The sequence below is a fragment of the Rhinatrema bivittatum genome, chromosome 17 (assembly GCF_901001135.1).
Source record: "Rhinatrema bivittatum chromosome 17, aRhiBiv1.1, whole genome shotgun sequence".
Classification (NCBI taxonomy): Eukaryota; Metazoa; Chordata; class Amphibia; order Gymnophiona; family Rhinatrematidae; genus Rhinatrema; species Rhinatrema bivittatum.
In genome coordinates, this window is record NC_042631.1 from 17,417,740 (window position 1) to 17,432,956 (window position 15,217).

The 15,217-nt window shown below is 43.1% G+C and overlaps 1 protein-coding gene across 1 annotated transcript in view; it reads right to left on the minus strand.

Moving 5' to 3' along the window:
- Positions 1–15,217, minus strand: part of LOC115079085 (myosin-binding protein C, cardiac-type-like) — a 61,493-nt gene that overhangs the window by 19,345 nt on the left and 26,931 nt on the right. Inside the window, exons 19-26 of the mRNA XM_029582121.1 lie at positions 10,987–11,152; positions 10,033–10,139; positions 9,615–9,644; positions 8,012–8,148; positions 6,027–6,101; positions 2,911–3,070; positions 2,642–2,746; positions 1,911–2,099 (exon numbers count right to left, since the gene is read on the minus strand). Coding sequence (XP_029437981.1) covers positions 1,911–2,099; positions 2,642–2,746; positions 2,911–3,070; positions 6,027–6,101; positions 8,012–8,148; positions 9,615–9,644; positions 10,033–10,139; positions 10,987–11,152 — 969 coding nt within the window. The remainder of the gene's footprint in view (positions 1–1,910; positions 2,100–2,641; positions 2,747–2,910; positions 3,071–6,026; positions 6,102–8,011; positions 8,149–9,614; positions 9,645–10,032; positions 10,140–10,986; positions 11,153–15,217) is intronic.

The window sequence follows — 15,217 nt, forward strand, 5'->3', positions numbered from 1 at the left end:
TAGAAAGCAAATGCATGTCATTTTCCTAATCAGCTCTTTTGTGGCCAGTGCCATACAGCATACATAAGGGAACTGAGGGAGGTGGGAAGGGTCGGCCTCTTCTTTCCATGAACATTTTCACATTCCCTGCTGTTCTCTCCAGGCACTGCCGCTTCCTGACACCTCTAATTTTATCAGCTGCCAAACCATCAGCAGATTGCAGGTAACCCAAAGCAGCTGCTTTAAGAGGAAGGAATGGGGAATGATAAAAGGAAGAAAACTGAGAGATAGAGACGGAACACAAAGGAGAGAGGAGGAGAAGACGCTATCGCCACATAATTCCTGTTAGAATATGCTTTTCCCTATTTTCGTGCTGATTTCTTCGGGACAGGGGGGAAAAGCATTTTTGGAATTGCACGTGTCTCATCAGATGGCCCTAATGCACTCCGTGAGCTCACTCTCAAAGAACCACATTCCCATCTGCTTATCTGCCAACTTCAGAATTTGAGTTCTAATTTCTGGAAGATCTATGATATTTTATAAATTGTATATGATATTAGAAAAAAAAAAAAAACCCACACACCACAAATGAGTATCTCTGGCTTTGGTGCAACTAAAACACTGAAAATAACAACTTGAAAAGGCTCTTAGGAATAGGACCCCATCCTCCCTCCCACCCCCCCCCCCAAAAAAAAACCCCTAATGTATATGCTTGAAAAAATCCTCTACATTGTCTCTGGATAATTCTTGTGTTGCATCAACCATAGACGTCATAACTCGCAAAGAATCCAGTTTTCTCCAGAATCAGTACATCTGTGGGGAACCCAAGAGGGTACATTTGAGTGGTAAAGTTTATCTGGAGTTTGATATGGGGGATGGAAGCAAGGGCAGTGAAGTCATTCTTTCACCATACAAGACCTTTGTCATGCCATATATGGCATATAGGGTTCCCATCCTCAAAAAGGATCTCCAAAGGCTAGAAAAGGTACAAAGAATGGCCACCAGATTCAAAAAGGTACACAAGGGCTATTTAAATAAGATAAAAATGCAATCAAGGGGAATTTTAGTTACACTGTAGATATTCATCAATAATTTATAAATAGGTTTGACAATGTTCTTTAACCCTAGAGTAACAAGCAAAACAAGTGGGCGTCCTTTCAGGTTAAAGGGAAATAGATTTCGCCACCTTCAGAGGAAGGGAGTTTTTACTCAAAGAGCAGTGAAATTGTGAAACATTTTGCAAAAAGGAGCCAATCATAGTCACCACATTAAACATCAAAAGTAATTTAGACTAGTGTTTGGAAGAATAATTAGCGTGGTTGTTGTGTTATTCCAAGTGAATGCGTAGACATAAAGATCAACAGTCAAGCTGTAGATGATGACCTTCTTCTTGCACTAACTTAATACGTTTGTGACTGGTCTTTCAAGAGCTATGGTCCCTTCATTAGGTCAATGAAAAAAAGAACTCAGCATGAAGATATCTTATCTGGAGGAGAAGTAACTTGGTGGTTGTTTACGATAATCTGGCTATATCTAGGGAGCAGTACTGATCCGGGTAGTGAGGTTGATCACAGTTCTTAGAAGGAATTTTTTCATTGACCTCTGAAATTACTACAGGGGTTTAAAGGATTTTTTTTTATTTTTTGTACCTTCATCTCTATTATTAGATAAAGATAATTATTAGGTGACTAGAAGAAGATTGGACTTGATGAACCTCTGGTCTTCTTTTTCTATTATCCTAACCACCTATGAAAACCTTGGGAGGTAATGTTGCTCTTCTAAGGGCAGTAATTAGCCAGAGAAGGATCTACAGTTTCTTCTCGGGTGCTACTTGCTCTGCATCTGAGCCATGGTTGCTCTGTCTGCATGGCGGTGTTGAATAATTGGAACGTTGCTAGCTGTGTAAAGAAGTTGCCAGTCCTGAAACTCACCAATTGGCACAAAGGGCAGGGAAGGTTGACTGGGTCGGGACATGCCGATGGCATTCACAGCATAAACTCGCATCTCGTAAACGACTCCCTCGATCATTCGTTTTGCCTCGTAAGTCAGGTCGGTTAGGAGGTCAAAGTTCAGGCGCATCCACCTGAAACTCTTCTTTTTCTTCCTCTCCAGGATGTAACCTGCAGACAAAGAAGTCAGCAAAGATCACTGGACTGTACATGAGTGAAGCTGGCACAGCAGCAAAAAATGGAAAGAGAACCCTGAGATGTCCTAGCAGAGCCTTATCTTTTATCTTTTTGATAGGCTACCAGCATCTCAGACAGTAGGGATGTACATGGGAAGAAAATGTGCTTGTTTTTTTATTTGCTTGTTTTGTTTGATGTTTATTTAATTTCTTTAACTTAATTAAAATGAAAAAAAGAAATGAAGGAACAGGCCACATCCACCTGTCAAAAAAAAAATAAATCCCTAGCGCCTCTGCAATAAAAATATTAATCCTCCCCCACCCCAGGTATTCCCCTTCCCCCTATACTCTCTGTTCCCATCTTATCCCATCATTGGGGTCCAATAAGTCAAGATGGGGCAGGATCCCCAGTCTCTTCTGTCCCGCCAGGTCCTGTTGTCAAAATGATGCCAGCCAGCCCCGAGGTCAGTGCCATTTTGTGTTATGTCTGATGTGTCTTAATATAAGAACCTATACAAATATTGCAGTTACTCTCACCCAGAATTCCTTGGCCTCCATCATACTTTGGTGGCTCCCAATGTACAGTGCAGTAATCTTCTCCTACATTTGTGACCACGGGGGCCTCTGGAGGATCAGGAACATCTGGAATAAATACATCCAGAGAAGACCACTGAGACAGAACTGACAGCCAAGGAGAGAAAACGATCACCTCTGGTGCGGGTTCATGATGAGTTTCTCTCATCAGGTAATGAAGCGTCTGAAGGTGCCGGCACTCTTCTGACTGCACGGGATTTCCACTCACGTACCAATGACTTTAACTGTGATGTCTGCTGTGTCTTCTCCCGCTGGATTCTGCACCACCACAGTGTACGTGCCTTCGTCTTGCTTCTCGGCCCCTTCGATGAGGAAGACGCAGTGGTCTTTGAACGTCTCCACGCGAATTCTCCCTTCCAACTCTGAGATCACCTGAGAGCAGCAACACGGACAGCAAATGAGAACGGCCCTAGCCTGGCCCGGTACTGGAGTCTACCAAGCAGGGGGGGGGCAGGTCTCCACCATTCTACTTAAGCAGCTGCCACCTTAAGCTGCCCCAAATCTGTTTTCTCTTCTGGAAACTTGGGGAAAAAAAAAAAGGAGAACTCAGAAAAAAAGGGAAGTGAAAAGTGGACAAAGGACTATGTGTGGGGAGTTGAAACAGTGCTAGCAAAAGCATGAGATACAGGGCAATACTAGCAGGACAGTAAAGGGGTAGAGAAACAGGACTGTGTGGACTGAAAGTGGTTTGGGTGTGGGCGAGAGTGTCTTACACTGAGTGTGCGGACCTGCAGTCGATGGAGGCATTCGGTGTATTCCTGGGGCTGGGATACAGGTGGGCTGTACATGAATGCATTCACTATGTAGGCCAGGGGTGGGCAAACCTTTGTTTGTTTTAAACAGGGCCACATTATTGGCTCTTATATATATATATATATATATATATATATATATAAATCTATCTATAAGAACCTTCAGTCCCTGCTGGGGACACAGCAGGGACTGAAGGTTCTCCTCGGAGCTCAGGTGAGGAAGAAGAGGATGGTGGTGGACCTGTGTTAAAAAAAACGTTTGCCTACTCCTGCCCGTCTTCATCTACCACTTCTGAGCCCACCCCCAGAGCTGGCTCTCCTGCCTCCTTGGCTGCTGAGAGCCTACCCCACCATTTCCACATACATCCATTTTTATTGTAACCTGGGACCCTAAAATGTGGTTGCTCACTCACCGGGAGCCCGTGAAGGTCTTCATGGCTGTAGCTGCAGGGAAGGTTCAAGGCACAGCTGGGACGGCATCTGTCCCCTTAAAAAGCACTAAACTCTTTCATCATGGCAACCTCTGGAGCTGCGGCGCAGGCAACCACATTTTTTTTTTATTATTTTTTTTTTTAAGGAGGCTATGGAGGGGGCGGTGAGAGGCAGTAACAGCAGGCTGCAGTGGGAGCTCCTCTGATGGCTCCCGCTGCTGATGGGTTGTTTCGGGGGACAGCAGATGGAGAGGACAGCAGTCTGGGTCTTGAATCTGGAAGTGCTATTGGGATTGTTGCTGCCAGTGGAAACGAGCCAGAAAGGAGAGACACAGCAAAGGGAGCCTTCTTGACAGCTCCCATCCTATCGATACCTGCTCTACCTGTACACGTAACTCGCCTCGTGCTACCAATGAAAAGGTGTGAGCTAAATCTAAAATAAATACAATTTAAAAAAAAATAAAATCCAGATGTTAGTTGCAAGACCCAGAGAATCGATGGCCAACAAAGGAAGAGTCGGGCTGATGAGGAACAATAGTGTCCCTGAAAAATAGGCCCAGGAGGGAACCTGAGCACTGCCCTTTCACATGGCAACTCCGAGGCCATCCCTGACTCCTGCTGACATCATCAGCAAAGGCCTGAATTGTCCGCATTTTATGAAACACATGCAGCACTAGGCCCTTTGCTAATAATGTCGGCAAAAGCCAGGATTGGCCCTGGAGCTATAGCATCAGCAGACTGGTAGGACTTCAACGTTGTGAGTATGCTTGCAGGTAGAGGAAAACGAATACCTTGAAAATAAGGGTTTTCTGTAATGCCATGCACCGAAGTCTGAAGGAGAAGCGTTCTCTCCTGTCATTGACGGTCCAGTGAGCATCCCCATGGTCTGAAGTGGGCAATAGACATTGGGATCTTAAACAATATGTGTATTACTACAAAGACTAAAAGAACAGAACAACAAGTGATGAATTTCTGTACTGAAATAAAAGAAGGATGCCAAGAGATGTGGTGTCGGGCAACGAATGCTGGAATATAAGGGTGCTGTGCAATGGGAAAAGGCTGGGTTTCTGCATAATCCAATAAGTAAAAGACCACGACATGATGTGATAAGAGATGGACGGGGAGAAGGCTACATGATGGGGAGAAGAGAGAGAGGCACTATGAGATGGAGATGAGGGCCTGAGAGAAGGACATTGAGTGATGGGAATAGAGGATAGGCACCATATGATGGAGGCAATTGTGCAATGGGGTAAAAGAACAACTAAGATGGGATCACAAACTTAGGGGCTTATTTACTAAAGATTTTTCACTTGTTTTTGGGGCAAATTTTGAATAGCTCACGTTAAAAGCACCTATGTACTTTGCCCTTGCTATCTGTGCATGTGGCCAAACATTGTGTACATTGGAAAACCCCCACTGAAATGCCTCTTAAATCCTGCCAAAAGTCTGCGTACTGAAGAAGCCATGGGCAATTTTAGCTGGGCAGAGGAGGGCAAGTGTCACACAGGCCAGGTTACTGGGGTAATTAACTTTTTCTGAGTAATTGGCTTTTAAAATGGCTTTTTGTGTATCTATAGAAAAATGCTCACTTCACAGAGCCTTAATCAGAACAGAGAATGCGTTGTTAAATGTAGATAGTACATATTTATTTCTGTGTGATATTCGGAAGAGCTAGTTTTCTGTGGTTTACGCCTGTATTTTGGGATGGGGTGTATGTATTTATTTTGGTGAGATTTATGTGTGTGTTACTGTGTGGAGTAGATATGTATTTCTATGTGGTCTGTGTATTTCTGTGTAGTGTGTGTCTGTGTATGTATACTTACTTCTCTTTGTTGAGTGTATATTTCTCTGGTGCATCTATGTATTTCCACATTATTTTATGCCTTTGTTTTTTGTACGTATATATATATATATTGTGCTTGAATGTGTTTGTATTTTTGTGTATGTATTTATTGGATGCCTCTGTGTGTGTATGTGTGTTTATCTCTGTATGGTGTGTGTATGTGTATTTCTTTGTGTATTTATGTTTACTTCTGTGGTATGAGCATTCTTCTGTGTGTGCAGTCCTGTGAATTATTCATAGTTTGCAGTTGCTGCAACATGAGTTCCAGTAGTATAAGGGAGATACAAAAGCCATGAACTTACTTTATTGCTGTTACTCAGACTGTCCCCAGTATTTGGGTCTGAAGGGTCACCACTTCTGGACACTATACCAGCACCCTACATCAGTAAAATAGGACTGAGACTGAGCAGAGAAGAGACGACCAATGGAGTCAAGGCTCCAAGGAGCAGAGGCATGAGGAAGGTGTGACAGACGACCGTCGACAGGGTGTGTGATGGAAAAATGTTGTAACAGCCGTGATAGATAGGCAACAGAGAAGTGTGATAAAATGTAGCGCTGTGACAGCCATGACAAAATGATAAGGCCAGCTGCGGTGAAATGAAGCGTCATCACTAGATCAAGATGGAAAGACATAACTGAGTCAAGTGACTAAAGTGAGATTTAAAAAGGGGTGCTTAGGGGTAAGGAGGAGAGGTGTGCTGGAGAGGCATGACTGAGTCAAGTGACTGAAGTGAGGAAGGGTGAGAAGGAGAGCTGTGAAGGGGTAAGATGGAGAAGTGTAGATGGGATAAGCTGGAGAGATGTAGTTGGAGGTAAGATGAAGAAGCATAGTTGGAGAAAGTTAGAAGTGTAGAGGGATAAGATGATGTAGTATGAATTGGAGATGCATGGAAAGCAAAAATGGAAAGGCATGGTTGGGATAAGTTGGAGAAGTGTGGAAGGAGAACCCTAGAGACCTGATACAGGAACATATCAAAACAGGTACCGAGTGTTATACATTCACACTACACTTTATTAAAAGCACACAGTCCCATCAAGTTCAGCCTTAAGACTCCTCACATTTGGGAAAGTATTTATTTATGGTGACCCAGGGGAAGAGGAAAATATCCTATACATATTCTGACAAATATGATCCACAAATCCAAAATAATTCCCAGTGACATGCTACTAAGTGCTTACCAAGGGCTCTCCTAGTTCTGCTCCACTTGGTAGGCCAGTCTTGATTTCATTAAACAAAATTTAACAATGGGCCCCCTCCAATAAATCATGATAATTTCCATCTAGCTACCAATACAGAAATATATATATAGAGACTATAGTAGTTCTTTTTTTATATATAGGTACAACATCTGCTCAGCACAACTTAATAGTGCTACATCTATTCATTTCTTACGTGTCAAATGTAATGGAATTCCCATTAGTCTTGGATTTATGTTTATTTTGATTCTGAGAACAACATTCCTTTCTCAAAATCCTCCTATAAAAACAGCAATATAGAACACTTCTGATGTTGACTTCTCTGTAACTATTGCCTTTCTTCGTAAATGTTGAAGGAAGAAAGTAATTTTTGAACATCCCTAACTGCCATAATGGTCCAGACCCTGGGTAATGTTCCTCCCTACCAGCAGATGGAGACAGATAGTATCTGGTCACTGACCAAGTGACTCCCTCAGTCAGATCTGCTTTAGTTGGTTTCTGTTTCCAACAAGGGATATACTTCTTATGATCTGGGAATCATTTCCTGTTTTGTGACCTTTTTTTTTCTTTATAAGTTCTGTGTTTGTTCTGCAAGGGACATGCAGCACAGGATATGTTTTATTTTTTAAAAAAGGTATCCTCTATTAAACAGGAGCAAGAAATTATCCTGCACCCACTATTCACTGTACATAGAAACAAAACCCCCTACCAGCTTATTCACTCTGCTCAGTTATTCCTAAGTGCATGGCAAGGATACATCCCAATTGCCAGATGCAGAGTGTGACCACTTGTAAGATATTTCTCCTTATCCAGAACATTTTTTTTTTAAGTCTTCCTCATTTGTGTTCTACCACCTTGGGCAGATGAGCATATGAAAACCCCCACAAAGTGTACATCCAATACCATCCCTCCTTTTCCAGCTTTGTAATGCACCTCTCCAGCAGAAATACACAGCCCCTAAATAAACCTCACTGACAGAAAAGTCCAGTCCCATCTACACCTCACCACCAGGAACACAGAACTTCAAACCGTTCTTCCCTGTGAAAAATACACTGTACTTAGCCAGAAAACCTACAGACCCCTCTGTTACCTTATCTCCTTTGTTCCAGACAACTGTGGGTGCCGGGTCTCCAGAGATGGGTACTTCCAGGCGAAGCTTATTTCCAGCCACTACAGTAACAACGTCTGTCGCTTTCGACCCGCAGTCCAGGTGAATTTTTGGTGGCTCTGCAGAGAAGGTGGGCAGGAAGAGCATAAAGAATATTTAAATACTAATTATATATTGTGTGTGTGTGTGTTTATTGGCTATTTATACACCCCGATATATATATATACACACACATAAAATACAAAGATACATAAGGCAGAAAATACTTAAAGTATTCCAATTTACACTCTGTACAAAAATAGAAATAGAAGCTGGGAACACTATGTACCTAATGAAACACACCTAATATCAAAAGTATATTTTTAATTATTTTTTAAATGCGAGAGCGAATGCTGCGTGTCTCAATTTATGAGCTGATTCAGCAGAACAAAGACGATTCCTCGTGCCCTGACAAAGGCCTTTTAAAGGCCTTTTCATTTCGCCAGTAATGGCTTCCTCAGGGGGAAGTGTGAATGTGCACCGAGGACCCACAGCAATTCCGTAGAGAGATATAATGAATGAGACCTGTAAATACTGTGGCTTATTTCACAGAAAGTTTCCTCTGAATGTTCATTCCGTCTCAGCCTCACTTTGGTTTTCTCGCTGTCGGGGCATGCAACATTCTCTCTCAAACAAATGTTCTTAAAAAAAAATATCAGAGACCTTTGAAATGTTTTACTCTTTCTAGGGAGCTGATAATTGTTAGATACAATTGATGCTCTTGCTTATTCTTTAAAAGCCTTCTAAATGTGACTAATTGTAACTTTGCATATACAGCATTTTTTGCATTTACTATTTTAAAAATATTGTTTGCATAAAATGATTTAAAAAAAATATATTTTTGATAATATAATAGCTGTGTATCATTAGGTAGTATATATATATATACATACATACACACACATATACATACTACAAATATTCTCACTATTTACTCTTGGAGCAGGGGCTGAGCATAAAACCTTTATCTAGTGAGCAACCATCACGTGTCATCTGTATACCAATTCTGACCTCTCTATAGAGATCTCTCTCTCTTTCTCTCCCGTAGCTTTCTACATCTTCCTCTCTCTCTGTCTCTAGTGCTGCATCATCCCTTTCTATCTTTACATCAAGCTTCCTCCTATTATATACCACCTGCATTCTCACTCTCCATCATTGTTTTATCCTTGTGATTACAGTATGTTATTTCTATAATCTCGCTTTATATCTGTCTCTATCGTATCTTTCTATCATTTATCATTTTATTACCTATTCATTTATCTATGACATTTGTACCATCTCTCTTTAAGCTCCTTCATCTATGTATGATCTATATGTGTAAGTTTCTGTCTGCATCTCTCTGTCTATTAGCTATTTACACACACAAGGCCACAGAAATGCACATAAAGCATACTGCATGAGCAGGCAATCCACCTATGCAAACATAAAAAATGCATTTGTGCACATGGAAATAGACAGAAACACATTTAACCATAAATATGCACAATCTCATAACAGTTATGTTTAAAACACTACATTGCATGCAAATAAAATGAGGATCTGTTACCATGTCTTGGAACAAAATCAATCTTCACCTCTGGAAAACAAGAAGAATTTCACACATCAGTCTGGGGGCACAGACCTTCCTGTTTCAGTAGGGGGCATCCAGAGACCCACCAGTAACTATAGGGTCATTAATAGACCTACCAATACTACAGGCTGTCGTCAGAGACCCACCAGTGGCTCAAAGGTCATTCACGGATCTGCCAATACCACAGGGGTCTCTCAGAGATCTAAAAGTTGCCCAGGGGTTCCCAGCAAAAAGATCATATGTATTGGAAGGAGCTCAGCAGGCATGGGATGCCCCTAGCTCAAAATCCCCAGCATAGAGCTACCAGTCTTGGGAGGAGCCCCAGCTTGGGGTTCACAGGAACGGGTAGGGATCCCAGAGCTTGTAGGGGGTCTCCGGAATTGTATGTACTCACCCAAAAACTTGAGCTTGGCAGAGAGGTTGAAGGCAAATCCATCAGGGATGAAAGAGTAATCCCCTTCATCTTTGGGTGTGACATCATCGATAGTCAGTTTGTGGATTCTGAAAAATATAAATGTGCCCAACATCACCAGCTTACTCAGGTGAGCTGCTGGTGCTACTATACAAGCTTATCACAAAATCTACCCATATGTTTAATAGAAAATGTTTCTTGAGTCCAATTTCATAGCAAAATGTTCTTATATGAGTATTAAGGGACCATCATATGTGAGACACACAGGCACTTTCTTTGTGCATTGCCGTCATTGTTTCCCGTGCTGCAACTACAGGTCCCTATCATGTTCATTTGTTTTGCTTTTTCTTTTTTGCCTACAAAGTCACCATGTACCAAGCAAAATATTACTTATCCTGACATGACCCTGTGTTTCGAGCATTCTCTGCATCAGGGACCCAATTCCGTAATATTCACATAAGTGCAGCTTTCTAAGAATTTGGACTTAAGAGACGTTTTGTATAAAACACATGGGTACATATTATGATAATTGATGCATTTTTTACCCATACATATTGGAACTTTTTTTTTTTTTTTTTAATCGATGGCTACTATTCAAGCAATATCCCTCTCCTCCACTGAAAAACATGAATCAACTCCCTCTGACCCATTGTATGACTGAAAGTGCACATACTACTCCAAGACAGGACATCTCCCAGAAACTTCCCCTATCTCAGGCATTGTTCTACAAATCTATCAAATTCCATCTTTGTCCCTTAAGCTTCCTCTGCACCTCCACCTTTTCACCCCGAGTGTTCTCCATCACCCTCTCTCTCTCTCTTGCTCACACCCCTTGATGAGGCCATGGGTGGTGCTTCTGGTGGTGGTCTGGAAGGTGAAGGTAGCACATCAGAGGAGAATTGAGCAGGAGGAGACACTGATAAGTCTGGGACTCACCTGCCAATGTGACTGATGGTTATCCTGTCATTGGGAACCACTTCCACGCCATTTTTTACCCAGATGCCCTTCACGTTTTCATCAGAGACTTCACACTTGAAGACAGCCTGTTCACAAGCCTTCACTGTCAGGTCTGCTATGCTCTGTAAAACTTCAAGTTTCTTCTCTGGATTCAGAAAAACAAGCATCAGCTGCTATACAGACCTAAATCACTACTGATATATATTGACCTGCACTACAATTGGTATATAGATCTCTCTTACTGCTGGTACATGAACTTTGGGCACTCACTGTGTACCAATCTCAGTCACTGCCGGTACATGAACCTTGGTCACTCACTCTTTATAGATCTCAGTCACTGCCGGTACATGAACCTCGGTCACTCACTCTTTATAGATCTCAGTCACTGCCGGTACATGAACCTCGGTCACTCACTCTTTATAGATCTCAGTCACTGCCGGTACATGAACCTCGGTCACTCACTCTTTATAGATCTCAGTCACTGCCGGTACATGAACCTTGGTCACTCACTCTTTATAGATCTCATTCACTGCCGGTACATGAACCTCGGTCACTCACTCTTTATAGATCTCAGTCACTGCCGGTACATGAACCTTGGTCACTCACTCTTTATAGATCTCATTCACTGCCGGTACATGAACCTCGGTCACTCACTCTTTATAGATCTCAGTCACTGCCGGTACATGAACCTCGGTCACTCACTCTTTATAGATCTCAGTCACTGCCGGTACATGAACCTCGGTCACTCACTCTTTATAGATCTCATTCACTGCCGGTACATGAACCTCGGTCACTCACTCTTTATAGATCTCAGTCACTGCCGGTACATGAACCTCGGTCACTCACTCTTTATAGATCTCAGTCACTGCCGGTACATGAACCTCGGTCACTCACTCTTTATAGATCTCAGTCACTGCCGGTACATGAACCTCGGTCACTCACTCTTTATAGATCTCAGTCACTGCCGGTACATGAACCTCGGTCACTCACTCTTTATAGATCTCAGTCACTGCCGGTACATGAACCTCGGTCACTCACTCTTTATAGATCTCAGTCACTGCCGGTACATGAACCTCGGTCACTCACTCTTTATAGATCTCATTCACTGCCGGTACATGAACCTCGGTCACTCACTCTTTATAGATCTCATTCACTGCCGGTACATGAACCTCGGTCACTCACTCTTTATAGATCTCAGTCACTGCCGGTACATGAACCTCGGTCACTCACTCTTTATAGATCTCAGTCACTGCCGGTACATGAACCTCGGTCACTCACTCTTTATAGATCTCAGTCACTGCCGGTACATGAACCTCGGTCACTCACTCTTTATAGATCTCAGTCACTGCCGGTACATGAACCTCGGTCACTCACTCTTTATAGATCTCAGTCACTGCCGGTACATGAACCTCGGTCACTCACTCTTTATAGATCTCAGTCACTGCCGGTACATGAACCTCGGTCACTCACTCTTTATAGATCTCAGTCACTGCCGGTACATGAACCTCGGTCACTCACTCTTTATAGATCTCATTCACTGCCGGTACATGAACCTCGGTCACTCACTCTTTATAGATCTCAGTCACTGCCGGTACATGAACCTCGGTCACTCACTCTTTATAGATCTCAGTCACTGCCGGTACATGAACCTCGGTCACTCACTCTTTATAGATCTCATTCACTGCCGGTACATGAACCTCGATCACTCACTCTTTATAGATCTCAGTCACTGCCGGTACATGAACCTCGGTCACTCACTCTTTATAGATCTCAGTCACTGCCGGTACATGAACCTCGGTCACTCACTCTTTATAGATCTCAGTCACTGCCGGTACATGAACCTCGGTCACTCACTCTTTATAGATCTCAGTCACTGCCGGTACATGAACCTCGGTCACTCACTCTTTATAGATCTCAGTCACTGCCGGTACATGAACCTCGGTCACTCACTCTTTATAGATCTCATTCACTGCCGGTACATGAACCTCGGTCACTCACTCTTTATAGATCTCAGTCACTGCCGGTACATGAACCTCGGTCACTCACTCTTTATAGATCTCAGTCACTGCCGGTACATGAACCTCGGTCACTCACTCTTTATAGATCTCAGTCACTGCCGGTACATGAACCTCGGTCACTCACTCTTTATAGATCTCAGTCACTGCCGGTACATGAACCTCGGTCACTCACTCTTTATAGATCTCAGTCACTGCCGGTACATGAACCTCGATCACTCACTCTTTATAGATCTCATTCACTGCCGGTACATGAACCTCGGTCACTCACTCTTTATAGATCTCAGTCACTGCCGGTACATGAACCTCGGTCACTCACTCTTTATAGATCTCAGTCACTGCCGGTACATGAACCTCGGTCACTCACTCTTTATAGATCTCAGTCACTGCCGGTACATGAACCTCGGTCACTCACTCTTTATAGATCTCATTCACTGCCGGTACATGAACCTCGGTCACTCACTCTTTATAGATCTCAGTCACTGCCGGTACATGAACCTCGGTCACTCACTCTTTATAGATCTCAGTCACTGCCGGTACATGAACCTCGGTCACTCACTCTTTATAGATCTCAGTCACTGCCGGTACATGAACCTCGGTCACTCACTCTTTATAGATCTCAGTCACTGCCGGTACATGAACCTTGGTCACTCACTCTTTATAGATCTCAGTCACTGCCGGTACATGAACCTTGGTCACTCACTCTTTATAGATCTCAGTCACTGCCGGTACATGAACCTTGGTCACTCACTCTTTATAGATCTCATTCACTGCCGGTACATGAACCTTGGTCACTCACTCTTTATAGATCTCAGTCACTGCCGGTACATGAACCTCGGTCACTCACTCTTTATAGATCTCAGTCACTGCCGGTACATGAACCTCGGTCACTCACTCTTTATAGATCTCAGTCACTGCCGGTACATGAACCTCGGTCACTCACTCTTTATAGATCTCAGTCACTGCCGGTACATGAACCTTGGTCACTCACTCTTTATAGATCTCATTCACTGCCGGTACATGAACCTTGGTCACTCACTCTTTATAGATCTCATTCACTGCCGGTACATGAACCTTGATCACTCACTCTTTATAGATCTCATTCACTGCCGGTACATGAACCTCGGTCACTCACTCTTTATAGATCTCAGTCACTGCCGGTACATGAACCTTGGTCACTCACTCTTTATAGATCTCAGTCACTGCCGGTACATGAACCTCGGTCACTCACTCTTTATAGATCTCAGTCACTGCCGGTACATGAACCTCGATCACTCACTCTTTATAGATCTCAGTCACTGCCGGTACATGAACCTCGGTCACTCACTCTTTATAGATCTCAGTCACTGCCGGTACATGAACCTTGGTCACTCACTCTTTATAGATCTCATTCACTGCCGGTACATGAACCTTGGTCACTCACTCTTTATAGATCTCAGTCACTGCCGGTACATGAACCTCGGTCACTCACTCTTTATAGATCTCAGTCACTGCCGGTACATGAACCTCGGTCACTCACTCTTTATAGATCTCAGTCACTGCCGGTACATGAACCTCGGTCACTCACTCTTTATAGATCTCAGTCACTGCCGGTACATGAACCTTGGTCACTCACTCTTTATAGATCTCAGTCACTTCTGGTACATGAACCTTGGTCACTCACTCTTTATAGATCTCAGTCACTGCCGGTACATGAACCTCGGTCACTCACTCTTTATAGATCTCAGTCACTTCTGGTACATGAACCTTGGTCACTCACCGTGTACAGATCTCTCTCACTGCTGATATATGAACCTTGAATATGGACCTCTGTCATACACTGCATACTTATTTCCATCACTGCTGGTATACAGACCTCTCTCAGAGCTGGCATAAGGACTTCTGTTACAGCCTATATTTATTTATTTGCTTATATTTATTCATTGTGCCACCAAAATAGCTGCCCAGAGCAATTTCCAAAAATACAGAGATAGAAGATCCAGTGCTGCATATAGGGAGTTTGATTTTCTAACATTGTGGATAACTTACCTGCCAGTTCCATGCTGATTTACATCAATTTTCAATCGAACTTTTGTCCAAACGTTTGCTTTGAAAATTATGCAAAAGTATGCACAGACACTCCCTCACACAAAGTGACACCTGCTGCTTGCAAAAATATGCACCGAAATCCAAAACTGCCTCAGTTCCACCCCCAT